The following is a 25,477-nucleotide window of genomic DNA, read 5'->3' as shown; positions in this document are numbered from 1 at the left end:
TGCCCTCTCTTTGATTTCCTTTTTTTATTTTATCCCTAATCTCTCTATACTCGTCTTGGCTATTTGCAGTGTTGAGTTTTTTGTGACTGTCCTTTTTTTTTCTCTGTTTAATCTTACCCTGTATTTTTCTAGATAACCATGGGGTCTAGATCTGGCCATACCATTCTTATTTTTGGAAGGGACATGTCTGTTTTGTACCCTAAGGATTTCACTTTTGGTTCTTCCCACTATTTTACCACTGATTTATCCTTTAACAGTCATGTCCAGTGCACCTCAGCCAAATCATTTCTCAGTTTTGTAAAATTCCCCCGTTTAAAACTTTTCTCCTGATTTATCTCACTCCCTTTCCATAATAATACTAAATCTAACCGAATCTGTCATTCTCAACAGCACGGTTGCTCCACATTGAGTCCACCCACAGGTCCAGCTCTGAAATGCAGTTAAGCAATAGCCGCAACTGGACACACTTCCTGCACAGGTGGACATTAGAAACACCAGAAGTGTCCTTTATTTCCCACATTGTAGAAGAGGAGCACACCACAAGTCTGAGGTCTCTTCCCATAACTTCGCTCTGGATAAAACTAGTTACTCCCTTTAAGAGAATTCAATTAAGCTTGAGACCTTTCTTCATTTCAAACACTTCTATTATAATCAAACATCTCCACCTTTGCTTAATCTAATACAATATACTTTAAAAATTGTAAGAAAAGACTCTGCAGGAATCGCTTAGCAATGGGCTCCACTGGGACCATGTCACTTTCTGAACTGTGGCGCCACCTTCAAAAGCTGTGGTCCGTGGCCCAGATGATCCCAACTGCAAAGTCACCACTCACCTTTCTGCATTTAGGTGGAAAAGGAAACAAGCACTTTGCTCACTGAACTTCCTCAATCACCAAACTCCAACTTCAGCACTCTACTGCAGCCCAAAGTAGCACTCCAGTGTGAAACCTCTTCTGAACTGGGCAGATGTGTGCTATTTTGATTATGCTATCACTAACACGTAATAATTAGAAGAAATCTCTCCTTCTCCCATTGTTCCTGGCTAAGACCTGAACCCTAACCAGGCTGTTAAATTCAGAAAATGGGGCACTAACAGGCCAGAATATGGATTTTCAAGGAAGGGTGGTCCACCTTTGAAAATCTTTCCTAAATCAATATTTTTAACCTAAATTTCAATTGCTTCCTCACCTCTTTTTTTCATGGCTTGGCACCAATTCATTGCACCTAATCTGTGAAACATCTTGAAACATTAAGGGCAGTGTGCAAATTCGAAATTGTTATTTTTAAACGAAGCTTCGGAAGGGTGGAAACCATTCCCCATTTTTGCACATATATAGAATATTTGACATCACAGATCTAATCATATGAAGAATAATTATATGTCGAGTTAAAATCAATATCAACTAAATTGAGACTCCAAAAAATTTAGCTATTTTAACAACACATGACTGGCATATTATGCAAATTATTCATGTCAGTTTCAGATTGCTATTTGAGATACATACCAACATTAATATCCTGTTGCTATATTGCTTATGTGGTGATCATATCAATTTCAAAGAAGCAGCTACAGGCATAGATATTGTACCCCAAACTTGTATGTCATAAATTCCCTATTAACTACTTCGCCATTTTATAAAAGATTTTGTAGTGACTAATGCTGCTGATACACTTTGAACATTACAATTTTCTCAAAATAACTTAAGTAATACCTTCAGAAGCACAAGAACAATGCATATTTTAAAGTTTTCTAACAAGCTTTGTAATCATTTTTCAATAATTTTACATGTAGTGTTCACATAAAAGCAAAACTAAATTATATACGGCAGTGTATTGATTGTTACTGCCCTAATAATCTTGCTTTAATAATCCAAGGAATGTGAATTAATATTCCACCAGGGATGTTTTAATTTTAACTTTGTTAAAAATTTTGTTAAGAATTTTAATTTTGTTAAAAATTTCTGAAAATAAAAAGCTGATATCAGTGAAATTGAACATGAATCTGACAGATTATCATTAAAAACCTAACTGATTCACTAATGCCCTTTGATGAAAGAGACTGCCATTCTTTAGTCAGTCTGGTCTGTATGTGACTCCAGGCCCATACTAGCATGGTCGATTGTTCCTTGCATTCTGAGTTAGCTTAGCAAGTTACTTAGTTTTGTAAAATATTACAATCATGAGGTTTGCAAGTTTGCTATGTTTTGAGACTGTGTTTTTAACTTAAAGTAAAATTAATGTTCTGAAGATAGCCTGACAGCTAGCCTGGATGGTTTGATTGTTAGAGATTAAAGGAGCCCCAGGCTGTTTTACTGGGAAGAAGGTGCAAATTTTGGCACTTGGAGACCATGGCAGCAGGCTGAGTGCTAACAGTGGATAGCCTGCGATTCTCCAATGTTCCAGAAAAATGTTGATTATGTCAGGTTGTAAACAGTCGTGCTTTAAACTGTCCATTTATTTCCAAGATAAAAGAGAGTTGGGGGTCTCAAGGATAGCTGAACTGCATTTCTATCTGAATAGAAGGCCCATGTGATACACATTGTCATAAAGATAGGCTTTGGAAGGGAAAGGCTCTTAGTTATACCTGAAAAGTCAGAGACTAGGGGCAGAACTTTCTGGCCCCGCCTGCCGCTAATCATGCCAAAAGGGACTTTTGGCTGGGCTGCTGAATCTCCCACAGTTGGCACTATCACGACAGAGCCAGAAACTTCTAACCTAGATTAGTCTGCCATGATCCAGGAGAGGGAGAGCAACTATACATGACAAAGCACTGTGTGCTTCACCACACAAAAATGTGGATAAGAGCTTGTGCTCAGATTGAACATAACAAATTCAAAAGGGAGTTAAAAGAGGCCCGGAGATTCATTTAGTTTGCACTAGAGGAAGAATCTCTAGGGAAAGTTCCTCACTGTAATGGACAGTTCTGGAATTAAAATTTTACAGACTTTGAAAAGAAAGGGACAGAAATAAACACTCAAGAGCTAAAAAACACCTTGGACTGATTCTGGGATAGAAGAATAGATATTTAAAAGACAGTGTAAGACATACATGCAAAGTGCATTTTGGGTTATTCTAGAAGGGAAATGGGAACGTCCTAGAAATACAAATTACAAAATCCTTACAGTGCAGGAAGAGACTATTTAGCCCATTGATCCTGCACCAACAACAATCCCACACAGGCCGTATTCCTGCAATCCCACATATTTACCCACTAATCTATATACCCCAGGACAATAAGAGGCAATTTAGCATGTCCAATGCACCTCACCCATACATGTTTGGACTGTGGGAGGAAACCGGAGCACCCAGAGGAAACTCATGCAGACACAGGGAGGACGTGCAAACGCCACACAGATAGTGGGAAGCTGGGAATTGAACCCAGGTCCCTGGTGCTGTGAGGCAGCAGTGCTAACCATTGCACCACCATGCCACCCTAGTTTGTGGTTTTAATTATAATTTGCATACAAAGATAGTGTTTAGTTGCTAGTGATTTAGTTACATCAAAAGTTTTAAAATGTAAGACCTTAACTTGTCATTTTTTTCAGCTTTTTCTTGGAAGTTCAAATGTCTTTTCAAAAATGACCAGTCCTTCTGAAGAAACCCTTACACACCCTATCTCTACATTATCAGAGTGCCTTTACCATACAGACTGCAATTGTTTGAGGAGAAGGACTATCACCATGCTGCAAGTATCCCCCATTTCTTGAGTTGAATAAAATATCAAACACTTTGGTGAAAGTGCACTGCACTACAAGCTTTGTGTTTATTTTAATGTTAAATGAACAATCCAATTTCCAGAGACCTGGCAATCAAACAACGAATAATAAATGTATCTAATGCTGGGAATACACAGCGGCTCCTTTCAGCATCTAGTCTGGGGTGAAAATTATTTAACTCATGAAGGCAAGATAGTCTCTTGGGAAGAGAAACATAAACTATTCTTACAGAAGAGCCTCCTGCCTCCATGTTATCAGTTGTACTAAATTGACCTGTTTCTCTTATCTGTTCCTGCTGTGAATTTCCAGCATTTTGTTTTAACAATATATGGGAAGGAATTTTAGAAGAAAAAGTTTTTCCCCTCCAGAGTTTGTGTATAAATCACAATGTAACTCCGGCTCCCCCTACAGGAGACCAGACAGAAACTGCTTTCATTCCGGAGAGTGAGGTCAACATTGCCTTTGTGTATGTGTGTGTGTAAACGGGTGTGCCTCTGCCTGTATGTTGTGTCCGTTTCCTGTGTCTGTGTGAGAGGGAATGATGCCTTTCCCTACAACGCACAATCCATATGTAATATGAGCTTATACACAGTAAAGTTATGGAATGAGTTAGATTATATTAACATATGTTCTGACGTTCCTTGAAACTGAGAATGAAGGCAGAATGAACGGTATATTCCATGAGATCAGGATTATTTACATTTATTATTGTTTAACCACATTTCAAAATGATTACAACCGCCCTCACACACACACACACACACACACACCCTTCAATCCCGTCCCTCTGCCTATGTCAACGGCGGATCCCAGTAAATGACCTTAGGAACATTACTGAGTGTGGAGTGAGTGAGGAGGGCTCGGGAGACGCTGTCCACCTCAGACACCGACTGCACTTGGCAGAGAAACTTTAGTTAACCCTTTCCAGGCCACGGTGCCATTTCCGCCAGCGGCTGGGCATCCTTACGTCTGTAACTTGTAATTCATCTGTGATACTTTATTTTCAGCATCAGCTATTCCAGACGAGGTAAATCAAAGACTATAATGAAATCCAAGCAAATCATATCCAGTGCCATTTTCTTATCAACTTCCTTTGTCTCACCCTCAAGGAAGTCCACTGAATTGCTTTGGCAAGACCTTACAGAAACTAAACTGGCTGCCCTGTAGGATGTTAAAAAAAGGGGTGACAGGGTGGCACAATGGTTGGCACTTCTGCCTCACAGCACGAGGGACTCGGGTTCAATTCCGAGTCACTGCGTGGACTTTGTACGTTCTCCCCGTATCTGCGTGGGTTTCCTCTGGATGCTCGGGTTTCCTCCCAAACATTAGGTTACGTGCATTGGCCGTGCTAAATTGCCCCTTAGTGTCCTGGGATGCATAAGTTAGGTTGATTGGCCATGGTCAATTGCCCCTTAGTGTCAGAAGGATTAGTGGAATAAATGCATGGGGTTGCGGGGATAACGCCTGGTGGGATTGCTGTCCCTGTAAACTCGATGGGCCGAATGGCCTCCTTCTGCCCTGTGGGGATTACATGATTCTGTTCTATCCATCTGTAGAGCTGCTTGATCTCGTTTCTAATTTTTCTTATTGTGGTGGTGGTAATTATTTTGTTTTGCAGACCAATTTATTTTTGCTGGGGGGAGGTTAACGAGACAGGGAAAGAGAAATTAAGAGCTTAGTTACCGTCCACAGTTTTGCTGTTTAAAGAGATATTGGAGGCGGAATCAGATTGTGAGACCATGTAGAAACAGGATGGAGGGAGTGGCGGATAGAGAGAGAGAGAGAGACAGGGGGCAACACAGGCAAGACATAGAACTGGAGGTGCTGAGGTCGGGAGGCCTGGAGGGTGAGATAATTAAACAGCTCTTTCCAAAATCCGGCACAGGTACAAATAGATCCATCTCTGCTGTCAGATTCTGTGATTAAAACATGAGACAAAACTGACTGGGAGGAAGAAAGAGGACATTTAGGAAGTGTGTTAAAAAGTAATACACACTTCCGAAAGCAGGGGTTATTTATACAAATCGATATCTCACCCATCCTTAAAATTCAGTGTCCCCAAAATTAATACCAAATGGTGCCTAGGATCTCGTCCAATTGATCTATAAAGTGGTGAGACTCAGCATGAGAAACGAAGCCACTGAAATCTCCTAATCCTTCGTTCTGTTAAATCAATGCCGTGCTTCCTCTCCTCGCACCTCAGTCTTAAATTTGAAATTGTGTTTTGTCTTTTCGATCTTCTCATTATATAGGACCTATCTGGAGAGAGAGAGAGAGAACGTGTTGTACTCTGATTGCAAGTTAGTGGGCTGTAAAGTGTTGGTTAATTTTTTTTTGCAGCCTTGATTGACAGCAAGGTCAAGGCGAGCACGTGGCTTTGACGTCGGTGGAGGTGTCACTTTTTATAAGAAATCACACGAGTTGCGAGTGAGAAGCTGTAAAGTCCCTGATCCCCATCCCAGCGAGCAGAGACGCCACGCTTTATTCCTTCACTGTTATCTGGGGTGCACTGGAGTACAGAGTGCATTCCAACCGGGGCAGTGGAATTAGTAGCTGCAAGTTTAAGGAGGCGCTCTGACCCTGCTGGTAGGGGGAGCGAGGAGAGGAGGGGAGAGGAAATCCAATCTTGAAGTTGCATTTGGACTTTGTTTCACACCCCCTTCTGCTGGCGGGGGAGGGGGAAAGAAAGAGAGAAAGAGAGAAAGCGAGAGAGAAAGAGCAATGGAGCTATCCACCACCTCGAGTGCTGAAAGGGAGCTGTCCAACGCCAACGGTGCTGAACTGTACTGGGGTCTGGCGTTTAACGCCACTTTTGGTCAAAACGGGAGCCTGAATATCAGCACGGAGCTGGAACCAGCCAAGAGCACCACGTCTACGATCATCGCCATCGCCATCACAGCTCTCTACTCGGTGGTGTGTGTGGTCGGCTTGATTGGCAATTTCTTGGTCATGTACGGCATTGTCAGGTAGGAAGCAATTCCCTTTTTGCTCCAGAGATTCAGTAACCAGGGTGGGGGGGGGGGGTGGAATAGGGAAAGACGATTTAAAATAGAGCGCCCACACTGAGCGAGTCTGTTTCAGCAAAGCTTACCCCACCCACCCAACAAAGAGAAAGTTTACCCTGTAATACTTTGAGTGATGAACCATTCTTGCCCACCCCCCACCCCCTCCTTTTTTTACTTCCCAGTCTGTTCCCACCCTCTCAATTTTCTCTCGTCTCAACTTTGCCGGCTGTCGCTAGGCACGCAATGATGTCTGTAGGAATCTAAGACAAACCTTCTAACATTTAAAATCATTGAATACTCCCTTTTGTTTAGAAAGCAAAAGCAACAAGCCTGAAGTAAAACATAAGAAATTAAATCTTTTTTTAATATGCTGGTCATGGAATCGACGAGGTGGCTGAAATTGTCACGTTAGAAAGTTTTAGCTTCGTTTTTTTTTAATGTTGCCATCCGAACTGCATTCCTTCAACTTCATGTCCCTATCTCTCGTCTCCCCCAGATTCCTGCGATCCGGAATCCGCCCCCAAAACTACTCAATGGAACAGGCACGACTTTTATTCAAATTTAAGTGAGAAGATCTATGGGATTTCTTTTTTAAGTTGTTTTCCTTTTCAGTATATCGTTCCCCTTTTAGCAGAAATTAGCCTGTGGGACCGTCCCATATACTCAGCACCGACCTATCTCCACAGTCAAAAGGGATGGATTTCCCAGCGTCAGAACAGCTGGCAGGGTTTTGACACACAGCCGGCCCCTGTCAGTGCTCCACTTAACATTACCAAATAATTGAAGCGGTATTTTCTTCGCTAAATCCGTTTTTTATTCCCCCGCGGGAACGTTATAGGTTTGAGGTTTGCTTTTGGAGATGGTGCTTTCAGTTCGAGATCAGCTTGGGAGTTGTCACAATTCAGCCAACGCATCTGAAACACCTCCATAATTCCCTCCACTCAGTGAGAGTGTTTGGGGATCTAATCTATCTGGCTATAGCTGTAACCTTGCCGTGCTGACGATACAGCAATGTCTAGAGCGAACTCTTCGGCAGGTAGAATAAAACACAGGTTCAGAACAAGACATTCAGTGACAATAAAACACATTGCAGCAAGAAACTTACCAGTCTGCACATAAGTCCAAATATATATATAGCTAAACCCACATCCAGCAAGTATTCACACAAACATTTATCCTAGACATATTTACATATCCATCATCACACACGCAAAATTACCCACTAACACACGCAAACTTATCCATTAACGCACACAAGCTTACCCACTAGAATCATAGAATTCCTACAGTGCAGAAGGAAGGCATTCGACCCATCGAGCCTGCACCGACCACAATCCCATCCTGACCCTATCCCATATCCCCACATATTAACCCTACTAATCCGCCTGACATTAGGGGCAATTTAGCATAGCCAATCCACCTAACCTGCACATCTTTGGACTGTGGGAGAAAACCGGAGCACCCGGAAGAAACCCACACAGACACTGGGAGAATGTGTAAACTCCACACAGCCCGGGGCCTGACGCTGTGAGGCAGCGGTGCTAACCACTGTGCCACACTGCCACCACTAAGAAACTTATCCACGAATACACACACTTACCCATTTACACAAACACCCATCCATTGACATACAGACAAATTTACCCATTAAAACACACACAAGCCTATGCATTGACACGCACATACAAAAACTTAGCCACTAGCACACATATTAAATATACGCACAAACACACAAGAACACGCTTAAATACAGTCATACAAACACATCCGCAAACGTATCCATTCCCACAAACACACCACACAAAGACAACGATTCAAACAAACAAATGCATGAAAATGCCCGCCCCCACTCTCCAAACACATGGCAATACAGACCGTCGGACAGAACACACAGATTAGCTCTGGACAACCGTTAACACAGAACATTTTCAAATATAAAAACTGCAAACACAAACAGCTACGGGAGCCAACTCGTCGCCATTCAACATCTGAACATCTTTATAGAGTAACATTTCGGTACTTCGCATCAGTTGAAGTCGCTGCGTTGTGATTTGAGATTAAATATAATTTAAATGCATCGTGCAACTTAACTGGAATCTCAGTTTAGTAACTGATACGACAGTCAGTTATCTGCACAGATATACTTGAATAATGTAGAGTTTACAATTGCTGCAAGTATTTCTCCCTCGCTGGCAGTTCATTTGCTAACGAGCTAGATATGAGAAGTGCTTCTGAGTCCCAGTTTTGACGCCAAGGACAAAGCTAGCAGAACGCCCAGATCACAATTCCAATATCTTCTAAGGTTGCTCGGCTGTCGATCCAGGAACGCAAGGATCATTTGACAGTTTCCCTGTGTACAAAAGGTGGATTGATTTTGCAAATGGACGGGTGTGTGAACAATCGTGGCAACGGCACCGCCTGCAGCTCAGATCAAGAACTGCAGGGCAAAGATGGATTTTGTTCCGCCCGAGTTTCTTTAGAATACCCCTGGATTATCGATCTACGTTTAAAACCCGTTTAAAATCGCATCCCTCCTCTAACGAGGTATTAAACCAGTGCGACTGTGATCCAAAAACATTAGGATTTAGCTGCAACTTTTCATAAAATATCAACAACAGATCGCCCATTTCCTTCGGGTGTCGAATTCTGATAGGCAGAAGGGCAAGGAAATGTCAAAGAAGTTATCTGAATGAAGCCTGCAACAGCTTGCAATCATAAACTCCCGAGTTAAACTTTCAGGTGTTACCCAGTCCTGCTCTAAGGTCTCCTGAACCATCTGTCATTCCCTTTCAGGCTTTGCTTGGATTTGTTGTGTTGCACCCAGTCTTTGCTTAACTCCCAAATGTTCATGTCAGGACATCTGCATTTGAGAACATTTCTGGCAATGAACCTGGGAACACTGGTGTTAACAGGTGCAACGATTAGTAATCATAGAATCCCTACAGAGCAGAAGGCGGCCATTCGGCCCATCCACCAACTCTCTAACTGTATCTTACCCAGATTCTCTCCCCCACCCTATCCCATACCCCACACATTTACCATGGTTAATCCACCTAACGGACACATCGTGGGACACTAAAGGATAATTTAGCATGGCCAATCCACCTAGCCTGCACATCTCTGGATTGTGGGAGGAAATCAGAGCACGGGCAGGAAACCCATGCAGACATGGGGAGAATGTGCAAACTCCACACAGTCATCCAAGCCAGGAATTGAATCTGGTTCCCTAGCGCTGTGAGGGAGAAGTGATAACCACTGTGCCACTGCACAAGCTTCCATCCCCTTTAATGTCCAGGTATCATTCATGGCTTAGTTGGAGGCATGCTCACTTCTACATGAGTAATAAAGCTGCCATAGTCCCAAATGACCACAGGCTACTGTCCTCTTTGAGGGGAGAGTTGACTGGTGGTGATTTAACCTGAGGGTCACCACACCTTAGGTGAAGAATAAGATTGAGAAAGCAGACTTTCATGAATAACCTCAGTTAGTACGGGAATTGATGGTGTGGTTTTGCATCACAAACCAGCCATCCAGCCAACTGAGCCAATTGACCCCAATGAGCGGATCGTGGGTGCAGGTCCCATTCCAGAGATTCAAGCACACAATCCAGTCTGATAATTTGATGCACAGCACTGAAGGAGTGATACATTGTTATCTTTTGTTTAAACTTATTAGCATCACAAGTAGGTTTACATTAACACCGCAATTAGGTTTCTGTGAAAATCCCCTAATCACCAGATCCAACACCTGTTCGGGTACACTGAGGGAGAATTTAGCATGGTCAATGCACCTTTCCAGCATGTTGTTCAGACTATGGAGGAAACCAGAGCACTCAGAGGAAACCATGCAGATAGAGGGAGAAAATGCAGACTCCACATAGACAGTGACCCAAGCCAGGAATCAAATCCAGATCCTTAGTGCTGTGAGACAGCAGTGCAAACTACTGTGCCACCGTGCCACTCATTGATGTGGCTGTGGCATTAAAATAAAACTCCGACCATCAATCTCAGGGAAGACCCACGGTATTATTTCAGAGAAGAGCCAGGGGGTGGGGGAGGGGGGAGGGGCGGTGGGGCGGTTTCCTCCTAGATCGTTATTTACTCCACCAACATGACAACAAAACTATTATCTGATATTTACAAAGCTGTTACCGTTTGTAGCGACTTGCTGAGCACAAGTTGGCTACTTTATTATGCACATTACAAGTGGCTAAGCTGCAAATGTATTTCATTGGCTAGCAAACACTTTGGCATGTCCTGATATTGTGGGAGATGCTATGTAAATACAAACCATTTCTAAACAACTTCCACTGTGGCTTGGTGAACACCATCTTATTATAAACAGAACCACAATTTGGCATTTCAGAGTGTTTCACAGTGTGTGCATGTCTATAAACCACAATTGAACTAGTGAGACATGGTTCCAACGTCCCTGTGTGTTAGCCCTTGTAATAAATACAGACATTTAAAACAAATTGAACAATATTTTCTCTAACATATTTTCCTCTGGATGTACCAAGGTGCAACTGAATCAGTTAATTTGAAAGTCACTTCTTTTGTGTTGGGGGGAACAGGTATTAATGGACCTATGGGTCTTAAAACTCTTCACCAGTGGGGTTTTCCTCATGTCTGCTATAACCTAATTGATAGAAATTGATTACTTTGATTAGCCAATAACTCCATTACTACCATGCCCAGTGGTAGTTGAATGTGAACAAGATTAAATTGGTCCTTCTGCCTCTAGGACTGCCTATGAAATGTAGCTGCTGGGTTACAACAGGTAACCTTTGCACAGCAAGCAACATAAGCAATAAATTAGATCAATAACAATAAACGATTTTGGTGGTTATGCCCAAGGGAGAAATGTTGTCCAGGTCAACTGAGGAAACTCATTACTCTTTGCATAGTGTCGTGGAAGCTTTTGTGTCTGCCTGAATAAGCAGGCTTGGTTTAATGTCTCATTTGAAAGAAGACATCTTTGACATTGCATTGGAATGTCTCGGGTGTGTCCTCATGTTCTGGCATGTAACTTAGCCATGTGAATGAGAAGCAAGGGTGCTCTCATTTGAGGCAAGCTGGCACAGAATGACTTGTGTTTTTTTTTTCCTGAGTTTGTTTCCTTATGAAGAAACATAGAATGACATAAATAACTATGAGATTTGTAGGTACAGTAACAAGGGTGTGAAGTATTGATGGAGTCACAGCAAAATAATATTAAACACACGTGGATATTGATTAAAAACCTTGGCTGACACCAATCATACAACAAGAAATCTGACCACTATCTTACATATTCGCGGTTAATATAAGGGGAGATAAAATGACTTCTATTTCCTAACACTTAAATTTCTCAACAACAATGTGTTAGCCAAATAGGAACAACCTTTCTGAGACAGAATACAATGTACAAAAAATGTTTTCAATCCAATTCTTTTTTTCCAACTTCCTCCCTCTCCTGAAAATGATTCTCACTTCTCTGATTCCATGGGCGTCTGTCACTATCGAGTATCTTGTTCAAATGGCCAAGTGAAATATCTTAGCTCCATGTGTTGGCAGACTATTCCACCATCATCAAAACTGAGGCTGATCTTCTCCTAAGCAGACCTCTCTCTACACTCAGACCTTTTGTAGTTGTAGTCAATGGATTGCAATCTGGAGCATGAGCCCACTGTCTGACTTTGCCCAAAACATGTTGATGGCTCTTGTAAGTGGCACAGCATGCTGTAAAAGTTGAGAGCTAATGCAAGACCAGCTAGGAATCAGTCCTTCAAATCTTTCAGTTTTAAATTGGACAGCGTACTCACTCACCAGACGACCAAGGCAGCTGACCAGGAATGATCAAGTTCTGTTTCTTTTGCCAGTGGTGATGAGCGTTGAGGCACACAGCAACAGTCTGTCGCAATTAAGTCTGCGCAATAGGAATGGAGACAAAACTGGGATTTGCTTAATTGCAACAAGGAAAGAGAGGCAAAGAACAAAAACATTTGCACTTGTATAGCATTTTCATGATTTCAAGACAAAGTATTTTACAGCCAATGAGGTGCAGCTACGTTTTAAATATATATGTTTGATTGAGCACCAGGATGAGTGAAAATCTCAATGCACTAACAGTCATCTTCTGCATCATATCAGCTCTCGACTCAAATTAACAATTGATTCAGGACAAAGGAAAGGGATAACTACCATTGAATAAATTGATATTCTAAATGACTTGACATCCTCAATCATGATTTCTGCACTGACATTGAGAATATTAATGGGTTGAATGGCATTGTATGTAGTCAGCAGTGGCAATTGTCCAATATTGCATTCTCAGAGGATGCTCCCACTGATCCGCCTGTATTTTATCTGCTGTCATGACATTTGACCAGCCAAATTAAAGAGCCTTTTACAAACCATTCATTTCAAAAAGTATTGATATAACCCAGCGATCTTTATATTGGTGTTTTGAATTTCAATTAGACATTATCTCATGTCTGCAGTCCATAAGGTTGTAACTGTACACACTCAGAAACTCTCTGGGGATCCAACACTGTCAGAAACAAATTGCTTCACTTTAATCCAGGCATTTGAGTGCATTTGTGGCTAGACGTTTCTAAATTTCATCTTTCATATTTAAATCAAAGGCAATTTTCAACAAAAGCTATTCATTTCAAACAAAAACATTTATTGAAAAGCTAGGAATGAAGACACAAAAGCATATTAGAATTGAAGTTTTGGATGACATGATATATCTCTATCATTCTAATGCTTTGGAAGGTTTAAAACAATCACAACAAACGTTGAAAGACAGAACAAGGAATATTAACAGAAAACACTGGAAAGGCTCAGCAGGTCAGGCAGCGCCTGTGGAGGAAGAATCAGAGTTAATGCTTCAAGCTGATGGCCTGTCATCAAGTGTTACTTTCAGGTCAATGGCCTGGTTCCTTTATCCAAAGATGCTGCCAGACCTGCTGAGCATTTCCAGCATATTTACTCCAGGTTTCCAGCAATCGCAGTCTTTTGCTTTTGCTACAGGGAGATGAGAACGGCTGGCCGCATTATTTTTTGAGGACGAGTAGTTTGCATCCACAAGTTTCTCTGCTCTCCTTCCCTTTTCCCAATCACCTCCAACACTTGCTGGGTGCAGTCACACCAGTGTGGCATTGCTGCTACCTTACTCCCTTTAGAACTTCCTCAGTATCAATGGGCTATCAATATTGTTACAATCTTCGTCGTGATTGACAACCTTCCAAAAAAATTTGAATTTTCAGTTGATAGCTGAAAGAATGACATGTCAAGACATCACATTTTAAAACTATTGTAACAAAAGACTAAAAGCACTTTTGATGAAATGCAATTTTATTTTTGTAGGCAACTTATATTTTAATCTACAGAAAGTTACATTCAGCTTATATACTTATCACCTGTAGCCCTCTTCATGGAATTGCAGCACTTTTAGCAAACAATCCAGAGTTACTCGCAGCTTCCAACACTGGATGGTAAATTTAAGTTACTTCCTGGCACTTTTTCAGAACTCCTTAAATCCACCACCAGCAGTGAAACCTGTTCTGAATATTTTTCATCTCCCTGGTCATGCTAGAATGTATCTCCTGAAATCCTTACTTGGCTGTAGGATGCATCCCTTCAACTAGAGTTTCACCTCCCTCCCACTCCTGGCTGTGGCAGCTCACAAATTCAAGCAGCATTTTCTCTCTGATGACCATATAGTCTGCCGCCTGCCTGTGATATTTATTGATTTATAGAGAAGCCTGTAACCAGATCTCAAAAATAGTTTTGTTCGCCCTCAATATTAGCATTGTATTCAGGTAAAAATCTAACTATTTTTTGGTAAGAGTATCTATATGTTTGGATCAAAGGTGAGTAAATTGAATTCTGGTACAGAAAAACCATGATCTGATTGAAATGCAAAACAGGCTTGAGGGGTAGAATGGTCTACTCCTCTCCTTATATTCTTCCGTTCCTTAAGTATTTTATTTTCATCAAAGCAGTAGACATACACCTGGTGGAATTTGAATATTTCATTTTATGGCACCTGTTTCTGGAGTCAAGAGTCTCCAGGCAAGAATAGCATTGTCAAATATAACGTAAAGTTTTCTACATTGTTCCCCAATAAAGACTTCAAAGCACAAATGAGATATTTATACATTTCCTTCACTAGCCCCTTTTGAGTAAGAATGCCAACTGGAAACGCTGCTTGTGCTGTAGTCTGATGTTTACTAGGAACTGGATTACACCTTTATTAACAGAGGACACTCACAGATAGAAAAGATTTTCAACTTGCCAATCTGGCTTTAATTTCTGGCCCGGGAATAAAAAGTCAGTGTTGATCTAGTCATGTTATTCAGTGTTTTATGTCAATCATGCACTGTGTACTGAGCTGTGGAATCCTATCTTGCAAAATCTCAGATAGGCATTGGTCACTATTCCTAGCAGGTTTGATGCCAAGTGTAATGTCGCTTGTACAGTAATTATGTACATCTCCAAGCAGTTGGGGAAAAAGCCACATTTACCAACTCACACCAACTGTGACTCAGTGAGTAGCATTCACTTCACTGCATCAAAAGGTTGTGAGTTCCAAGACAATTCAAATGTGAGTCCAATGACTTGAGCAAGGGAATCCAGGCTGGCACTCTTCAGTGCAGTACCAGGGGAGTGCTACAATGATGGAGGTGCCGTTTTTCAGATATCAGAGTGAGGTCCTTGTCTGCTCTCTCAGGTGGATATTAAAAAGAAATTCCATAGCACTATTTCGAAGAGGAGCAGGGGAGTTCTTCCCAATATTTTGACTAACACTTAGCCTTTAAACAACATTACCAAAGAAAGCAGATCATCTGGTAATTTAATCGGTTGCTTTTTGAGTGCTGCACAAATTCATTGCGGCGTTTCTTGCATTACAACAGTGACCATGCTTCAAAAGTCCTTCACTGCTTGTAAATTGGTTTGGATGTGAGGTTGTCTTCTTCGTCTTAGCCTTTTTGCTCCTTGACAGAATATAGGCCATGAACAAATACTCTCCATCCAATCCTATTTTGAATAACCTCTCCAGTCATTGCCATGTATAATCCTGGGCTCTTGTCTCCTTTTCTGCATCCCACCTCCACGTGTTTCTTGGTCTATCTTGCTTTCTTTTTTCTTGTGGGTTCTGTGAAAGTTTACCATGCAATGTTGTTCCGTGTATGCCTCAAAGTATTCGCGATCCAATTCTACTCTATTTTGATTTGATTTATTATTGTCACGTATTGGGATACAGTGAAAAGTATTGTTTCTTGCATGCTATACAGACAAAAGATACCATCTGTAGACTGCATAGGGGAGAGGGAAAGGAGAGAGTGCAGAATATAATGTTGCAGTTACAGACAGTTAGGGTGTAGAGAAAGATCAACTTAATGTATGGTAGATCTATTCAAAAGTCTGATGGCAGCAGGGAAGAAGCTGTTCTTGAATCAGCTGGTACGTGATCTCAGACTTCTGTATCTTTTTCCCGATGGAAGAAGGTAGAAGAGAGTAAGCCGGGGGTGCACAGAGTGCTTGATTACGCTGGCTGCTTTTCCGAGACAGCAGGAAGTATAGAAGGACCAATGGATGGAAGGTTGGTTTGCGTGATAGATTGGGCTACATTCACAACCCTTTGTAGCTTCTTGTGGTCTTGGTCAGAGCAGGAGTCATACCTAGCTGTAATGTATCAGGAAAGGATGAAAGATGTTATAAAAATGGAAGTCTTTCAAGAGTGACAATGTGCTTTCAGGCAGTGCTGTTTGCACAGTTGAAATTACCATAATAAATAATGGGAATGACAACTGTGTTCTGCCTCATAGACATTAAGCGTGGTTAATATTATTCGGTTAGATAGTAATGAAACCTGCAGATAAATTTCTGCCACTGAGTCTGCACCACAACCCTCAAGCACAAAAGTTTTGTCTGTTTCCAAGCTGTTTGCTGTTAATATATATTCAATCAGCACAACGGGGAGGCATCAACCCCAGAGTGCATTTAATAAGAAGCAGATCTTCAGATGCTACAGGTGGGCAGTGAATCTCTGCCAACGGCAAGGAAGAAGAATTTCAGCAGAAACTCTGGTCCAGATGTCTTGCGAATATATGTCCAAGTAGAATTAAGACAAACAGCTGCTTGGGGATCCAAGTGATGTGAGCTGGGGGAAATAACCCAGCATTGTTTCATCACTAGAGGAAATAAAGAAAATGCTGGATAATGGCTAGTCGGTGTTTAATGATGTGGTGAAAACTAACATCATTTGAATCATGCACAGAATGGTGGTGACCAACCAGTGAAATAAAATGCAACGATCTAATAAGAAATCTGGGAAAGGAAGTAAGATTCCAATACTTGCCAAATTTTTAATGTGTGGGTGAATTTATTGCAACCTTTTCACAAAAATAATTGAAGGTTCTCTTTGTTCTTGGCTCCCAGCGCTGTGTGCGCACAGGAGTGGAGAAGGATTGAGTCATTGATTTATGCAACCCACAGGAGAGTACACCATGCTTTCCTCTGCATCATCTCAGCATTGAATAATGCACCAAAGAACTGCATTGACATCAAACTTCATTGCACCATCTCCTATTTTAACTCGTCCTTCCCTTTGCAACCCTTTCATCTCCTCCAGTTTGTTGTTGATTTCACTCTGGAAACGGTGCAGGGATTCGCAAGTTAATTAATGGACTGGCATGGTAGCATTGTCATTACTTTTATATCTTCATTGTCAGTGGTAGCCATTTTCACCTCAAAATCAGGAAGTGCAGGGTTTGAATCCTATTCCACATAACCCCAGTTAGTGGATACCGGAGCCTCAACTCTGAATTTTGGGTTGACCTCCAGGTGACTCTCCCACCTCCACGCGTAGGTTCCAGGAGCCCATAAAATTGTCCTGCCATCAAGAAGAGCCAGTATAAGGCTCATTATGGTCTTAGCAGGAGTGTTCATATCATAGAATCATAGAGGTTTACAACATGGAAACGGGCCCTTCAGCCCAAATTGTCCATACCGCCCCTTTGTTTTTAACCACAAAGCTAGTCCCAATTGCCCGCATTTGGCCCATATTGCTCTGTACCTATCTTACCAATGTAACTGTCTAAACTTTTTTAAAATTGTACCTACCTCTACTACTACCTCTGACAGCTCATTCCAGACACTCACCACCTTTGTGAAAAAATTGCCCCACTTTTGTATCTCTCCCCTCTCACCTTAAACCTCTGCCCTCTAGTTTTAGACTCCCCTGTCTTTGGAAAAGATATTGACTATCTAGCTGATCTGTCCCCCTCATTATTTTATAGGCCTCTATAAGATCACCCCTCAGCCTTCTACGCTCCAGAGAAAAAAGTCCCAATATCACACCTGTCCAACTTGTAAACATCCAATGAAACCTTCCACTACTTCCAAAATTCTTCAGTGTGCGATTGTTGACAAACGAAACACCTAAAGCCTTTATCAGCCTCCTCGACCTCTCACTATCAACTTCAAACTCAAAGAAAATCAATAGCATCGGCCCTTCCCCCTGCCTCCCCACCTCCCGCCCTAAACAACTGGAAATCTAAAAGCCATTGTGTTGATAGGAACAAGGTCAGGGTAGGTAGACAGAAAATTCCATCTTAAGTATTCGGGTTGGGGCATGGGACATGACAGTTCCATGGTCTGTTGTAATAATGCTCACATTAGCTACAGCTTCCATCTCCCAACAGATTGTCAAGTCACCCCATGGTAACTGTAAAATGTAGAGGGCAATTTATGACACAGTGGCAACTCATCTTATTACACTATAAACACTGGCATCCAGCCATTCAAAGCAGTTTATAATCAGTTCATTGTTTTATTTGATTTTGCAGTCGGCTACACATTTTTATTACTGCAATCTAGCAAAGCACGGGGATTTTTAAAGCTGCTTTGCAGATTGTTTTAATACATACTTATGTTTTATCCTGAGATTAATCGTTTCAATAAGCATCAATGATTTTACAAGGGCACATCACAAGTTCCGATTCCTCAGCGTGAAACTTACAACCCTGCTCAATGGCACAGAGCAAACAGCGAGTACCGTTCTCACCTTTTCAGTCAGAAGGTTGGGGGAGTTCGATTCCCATGCCAGAGACTTAATCTAGGCTGACCCTACAGTGCAGCACTGAGGGAGTGGTCCACTGTCATTGGTGCCAGCTTTCAGATGAAAATATTAAATCACGTTAATTGTAAATCTTTCTGGGTGGTTGTAAATGATCCAGTGGGATTTGTTGTATTGAAAACAAAATGCACTTTTCTCTGGTTCGTGTGTTAATTATCTCAAATCTGTATCCTCTAATTACCAATCCACCCAGTGGTGGCAGAACACACTCTCCTGAAATTGTTTAAATGCTCTGCTTAATGTGCTCCTGTCTGTTCTATTCTAAAGGCGACATGCTGTCACAGTAATTAGCCCTGTTGTTTCACAGCGCCATGGACCCAGGTTCGACTCTGGCCTTGGGTGACTGTTCTCCCCGTGCTTGTGTGGAGTTCCTCCAGGTGCTCCCGTTTCCTCCCACAGTCCAAAGATGTGCAGGTTAGGTGAATTAGCCATGGTAAATTGCCCCTTAGTGTCAAAGGCACTAGCTATGGTAAATGCATGGAGTTATGGGATAGGACCTGGGTGGGATTGTGATCAGTGCAGACTCGATGGGCCAAATGGCCTCCTTCTGCACTGTAGGATTCTATGATTCTAAAGTGATTGAATGGTTGCATTAAAATATCACAACAGAATGGGGAACAAAACATATAGCCAATACACTAAAAAATACATACATACGGGATAAGATTTTGGAAACTTTTCAGGCAGAGACCATGCAAATGTGCAGCCAGCTGGTGGTATCTCAATTCCAATCGATCCTCCACTGACACAGTCAAGGCATTGACGTGCGTTAAGTTGGGGTACAGGAACAGCAAAGCACAATTACCTGGACAAAACAAAGAGCAGATTTAACTCAATAATGTTCCCATTTCCTGGTTTCTGAACCGCAGAGGCTATGAAACTGTGCCTCCAAGTACCAAAAAAATCTCTGGCTGTGTTGAGCTGCAATTAACATGGGATAGACCAGTCAAGCAAAACTGTCTATGCTCCAGCAGCAATGCAGTCACCAAGTACACATTTCCCAGTAAATGCAATTACACCTAACTAACACACTAGAGATCAGGTTCAGAGCTTCCCCTACTGACAGCCAGCTGAGTCAGAAGATTGTGGGTTCACGTCCCTGTTCAGAGACCTGAGCATAAGATCTTGGCTGACAGTCCCAGTCTTTCATCTTCCGGATGAGATGTTAAAGTGAGACCCTTTCTGCTGCCTCCGGTGGCAGAGGAAGATCCCATGGCACTGCTCAAAGAAGAGCAAGAGAGTTTCCCCTTGTGTGCTGGGGCTAAACTTATCCCTCAACCAACTTCACTGAAATATTATCTGATCGTTATCGCATTGTGTTGTGAGCAAATTGGCTGCCACTTTTCCTACATTACAACGATGACTACCCAGTTGTAAAGTGCTTTGAGACGTCTTGAATTTGTGATAACTTCACTGAGTAGTGCAGACCAACTGTAATCCCTGTTCTACAATGAGTTGACTGACCTCAGCACTGCTGGCAACAAATGACAGCTTGGGGTATCACAACGGTCAGTAGGCAGGACAAGAAGCAACCACAGTTTAATCTCCTAATTGTCATCAAGTGACTGCACCAGCCAAGATTTTGTTCATGGGTGTCTAGATGGGAACAGGTAGAGACTGAGCAGTGATGCCTTCCAGTGCTGAATAGCCTGGCTCATGAGGAATGGTTTCCTTGGGCACAGTATCAGACTCTGCCTGCACCTATGGAAATCCATCACTACAAATGTCAGCGATTGTGGGGGGATGAAGCAACTATTTCATTCACTGATTACCCCAGCAGTAACACTATGCTTCTACTTGTTCCTTTTCCTTACCCAGGTACACAAAAATGAAGACAGCCACAAACATTTATATCTTCAACCTTGCTCTGGCAGATGCACTAGCCACAAGTACATTGCCATTCCAGAGCGCCAAATATTTGATGGATACATGGCCTTTTGGAGAGCTGCTGTGCAAAACCGTCCTATCGATTGACTACTACAATATGTTCACCAGCATCTTCACCCTCACCATGATGAGCGTCGATCGTTACATCGCCGTCTGCCACCCTGTTAAGGCGCTCGATTTCCGCACACCCACCAATGCAAAGATCGTCAATGTCTGTGTGTGGCTGCTATCGTCTGCCATCGGGGTCCCTGTCATGGTCATGGCTGTCACCAAGTTCAACAAAAAAGGTAAGCAATGATAAATTCTGCCTGTAAAATCTTATAATTGTACAGAGCCGACTTTCTTTTAAATAAAAACATAGAAGATAGGAGCTGGAGGAGGCCATTTGGCCCTTTGAGCCTGCTCCACAATTCATCATGATCATGGCTGATCGTCCAACTCAATAGCCTAATCCTGCTTTCTCCCCATAACCTTGGATCCCATTTGCCCCAAGTGCTACATCTAGCCGCCTCTTGAATACATTCAATGCATGGTGCATTCTGTGCATGGTGCTTTGAAGTTGTGTGGCCATACTTAACGTGGAGCAGGAGACCTGAATGGTGTCATCCAGACTGCGATGTGGTTGCGCATGCACACAGCTCAGCAGGAACATTAGTGAGAACTGAAGCAGAACAATTATTCCCGATTAGTGGCTGATCTCCTCAGCTCAGAGACATGGGGACATTTAACGGAGACATTCAGAATTGTGGGGGGGTTGAAGCAAATGAATAAGAAGAAGTTGTTTCCACAGGCAGAACACATTGATTCAAGATAACCAGCAGCAGAACCAGGAGAGGGTAGAGGAGCAGTATTTTTCACACGGCAAGTTGTTCTGATCTGGAGTGCATTCCTGAAAAGGGTGCTGAAAGCAGATTCAGTAATAAGAGAATTCGAAAGGAAATTATTTTACAAGGTTAGGGAGAAAGGCCAAGAGGAGTGTGACTCACTGGGTAACTTTTTCAAAGAGCCAGCAGAGGTATTTTGGGCTGAATGGCTTCCAGCTGGATCATACACATGATTCAGAATTACAGAGGAACAGAAAATGAAAATGTTCCTTACCAAGGTCATCCTCTTCCCCGAGACAGAGCATTCTCAATTCTCTTATAGTATCTTAGTATCAATGATCTCCATACCTAGGGATTTTGAGCTGGTTTGAACTCAGTTTGGAGGATTTTAACTGTGACTTGCCCAGACAGTATGGGTGATTTATTTACATTCACAGTCCAACCACTGCCATATTGGTAGGGGCCTTCGATTGGGTGGTTGGGGTGCTTGCCTGTATGCACAATCTCGGGTCCTGTGATACCCACCGCTCTGCCCATCTATTCAGCAGCCTAATCTATTGTTCATTTGCAGTTAAATGCTATGTGACACCCAGGGAATGTGAAAGATGCTATACAAATGTGTGTTTAGCCTCTTCATTTGCGTGAGTGTTTTCCTACTTGGATCTTGGAATGGACTCTGACAAAGTCCAAAGATGTATGGGTTAGACGCATTGGCTATACCAAATTGATCCTTAGTGTCCCAGGATACATAGGTCAGAGGGATTAGCAGGGTAAATATGTGGGGTTACGGGGATAGCCCCTGGGCAGAATTGTTGTCGGTGTAGGTTTGATGGGCTGAATGGCCTCCTACACTATAGGGTTTCTATGATTTCTAAAGAAAGTAAGTGTTGAGTTAAATTCTCTCCCTAACCATGCTGCGGGAGTATCTTATACCATCTGGACAGCAGCTGTCAGGCAGAACTCCCACCATTATCTTCTCATGGGCTGAGCAAGAGGCAAAAAATACCGATTTTACCAGCAATGCCCACATTCTGAAAATGATTTTTTTTTTAAAAAACCTTATTTACTTGTATTTCTCCTTCCTTCCTTCCAGGTAATGTGATGTGCACCATACAGTTTCCAGCCCCTGCCTGGTACTGGGATAATGTAACAAAAATCTGTGTCTTTATATTTGCCTTTGTCATACCAGTCCTGGTCATTACCATCTGCTACGGGCTGATGATTCTGCGCCTGAAAAACGTCCGGCTCCTTTCAGGCTCTAAGGAGAAGGATAGGAATCTGCGGAGGATCACTCGAATGGTCCTGGTGGTGGTGGCCATCTTCATCATCTGCTGGACGCCCATCCACATCTTCGTCATCGTCAAGACCCTGGTGGAGATCCACCCCAGCCCCTTGGTGACGGCCAGCTGGCATTTCTGCATTGCCCTGGGCTACACCAACAGCTGTCTCAATCCAGTCCTCTACGCCTTCCTGGATGAGAACTTCAAGCGCTGTTTCCGGGAGTTCTGCCTACCCCTGCGCTCCCGACTGGAGCAGAACAGCTTCACCCAAGCCAGGAAGTCCACCAGGGAATCAGTCTGTGCCTGCACCCCCTCTGAGATGGTCAACAAGTCGGTATGACTAGGCGTGGACAGGCCCGGCAAGGGATCGCACTATAGGAGAGGACAGGACCTGAATACTGAAGTAACCCAAATCACGACTGAGTTTTAAAATAAAACCCAATGACTTCAAAGAAGCTCTTCATGATTGTAATTACAAAGATAAAAGAACTGACTTACCTCACTTTTCCGGGGGTATTTAAGTCATGAGGTCACACCGTGATCCTGTCAGCTTTCAATTTATGAACAGAGAAAAAAAAACTTAAACTGATTGTTCAGAATAAGAAAAAAGAATCAATTATTTTAAAATCAGAAAACACACATATGTATGTAAAATACACACACACACACACACACACGCATATATGCATATTGCCTTTGGCACAAAGATTTTTGACTTGTAGAAATAACAATAATTTGCATTTCTATATTGTCTCTAACATAATGAGACATACCAAGGTATTTTACAACCATTATCAAACAAAAACTTAACACAGGCACCATCAACTAACTGTTCAACGTGCCTTGCTGTTTGATGCTAAATGTTTTCTAATCTTTGCCATTAGGTTACAATACTGCAATGATGAAACTCCTATTTCACTGGTCACTACATGCAGATGGAATGCATTGCCTGTATAGAATTATGTAGATAAATTGTGGAGTTGTTGCAGAGGTTTAACCCTCTTGAAACAGATTCAATTTTTTCTCCTCTTTTCTCACCAATTTTTTCTTTTGGGGAGAGGAAATTATGGGATTGTTTCCTTGGAATTGCAGAGAGTCTCACTCAGCCCCTCCCACCTCAAAACAAAACCAAATGCAGGAAGGGGAGACTGGGAGCAACTGGCTTGTGATATTCCGGTGCCATAAAAGGTGATCGAAATTCAATAGCTGCCCCGATGTCAAAGAGGACTTTATTGGTTCATATTTTATATTGCTGTATATTTGCCTGAATTTACCGCTTTAAAGTATTAACTGTATCGTATTTCTGACATTATAAAATGCATCGATTAAAAAGTTGACCACATTTTTTTCCCACGAAGTTTTATCCCTTTCCATCGCCAGGTCTTCCCGGAAGAATGTTTAGCTTGCTTCTGCGTTGTAATAGTCTATGGTACATCAACAACTTACATTTATATGAACATAGTAAACCATTCAAAGATACCCTCACAGAAACATTGTCAAACAAACCGAGACACACATTAGGATCAGTGACCAGGACGAAACTGCTTTGAACCGGCTTTTCAGAAGAGGAGTGGGAGGAGAAGCGGAGAGAGGAGTTCCAGTGCTCACAAGCAGGCAGCAAAACTGCCAATAGACAAATGCTGAAAGTTGGGAATGTGCAGGAGGTTAGAATGCGGCGTGCAGAGAGTGTAGGGCTGGAGAAGATTACAAAGGGCACAAGGGGGATTTGAAAGCAAGGATTTGAATTTTACACGCTAAGATGTTGTAAGGGTTTTTTTTCAGTGCGCCTCACTAAGAGGCTCAGAGGCCTGTAAAGATGAACAGCAGTGTCTATTGATAACACAGTGGCACAGTGGTTAACACTGTTATCTCACAGCTCCAGGGATTCAGGCTCAATTCTGACCTTGGGTTACTGTTTGTGTGGAGTTTGCACGTTCTCTCAGTGTCTGCATCGGTTTCTTCCAGGTGCTCCAGTTTCCTCCCACAGTCCAAAGATGTGCAGGTTAGGTTGATTGGCCATGCTAAATTGACCCTCGTGTCAGGGAATTAATAGGGTAAATATGTGGGGTTCTGGGAATAGGGCCTGGGTGGGATTGTGGTCAGTGCAGAGTTGATGGGCCAAATGGCCTCCTAGGGATTCTATGAACACATAACCATTTACATCTATAACGTATAGCCAAGACAATCTGCAAATTCCATGCTTACATCTGCACAGGTCTCTACATACTGTTAGACTCACCCAGGTCCCTTATCAAGTGACCCTTTACATCACACTGTAGGCAGTACTGTTTTCCAGTGCCACATTAATCTTCACTGTGCCGAATACCCTTATACTGTGTAACAGAGCAGCTATTTTAAGCATCTTTCAACCTACAGTAAAGATCATTGAATAAAAATACTTAAAACTTTTGTCAGAGTCTATCTCCTCTTTCAAACATGAGTAGGGGGGATGTAATAATATTGAATTTTGGACAAGAAGGTAAATGTCACCCATTTTACACTTCTTCTGATTATTATTTCCATGGATAACAATGGCGGAAGAGGTAAATTGAAAAGATCTGAAATGGGCACTTGATTTTCCAACAAAACTCCAGACCAGACAAATGGATGAAGTTTTCTAACTCAACTCCAGACCA

The 25,477-nt window shown here is 42.2% G+C and overlaps 1 protein-coding gene across 1 annotated transcript; it reads left to right on the top strand.

Annotated features, from left to right (window-relative positions):
- The first annotated feature begins 6,437 nt into the window (after positions 1–6,437).
- LOC145358035 (delta-type opioid receptor-like) lies at positions 6,438–25,181 on the top strand. The gene is made up of 3 exons (XM_080211742.1): positions 6,438–6,682; positions 20,669–21,024; positions 22,655–25,181. Exons 1-3 carry the CDS (start codon positions 6,438–6,440, stop codon positions 23,179–23,181), a joined length of 1,128 nt encoding a protein of 375 aa, XP_080067868.1. The 3' UTR covers positions 23,182–25,181.
- The last annotated feature ends 296 nt before the right edge of the window (positions 25,182–25,477 follow it).

This window comes from Carcharhinus amblyrhynchos, chromosome 24 (genome assembly GCF_965287045.1).
Source record: "Carcharhinus amblyrhynchos chromosome 24, sCarAmb.v2.hapA, whole genome shotgun sequence".
In the NCBI taxonomy this organism is placed as follows: Eukaryota; Metazoa; Chordata; class Chondrichthyes; order Carcharhiniformes; family Carcharhinidae; genus Carcharhinus; species Carcharhinus amblyrhynchos.
Note: the sequence above shows the minus strand (reverse complement) of the source record. Positions and strands in the feature narration are given on the sequence as shown.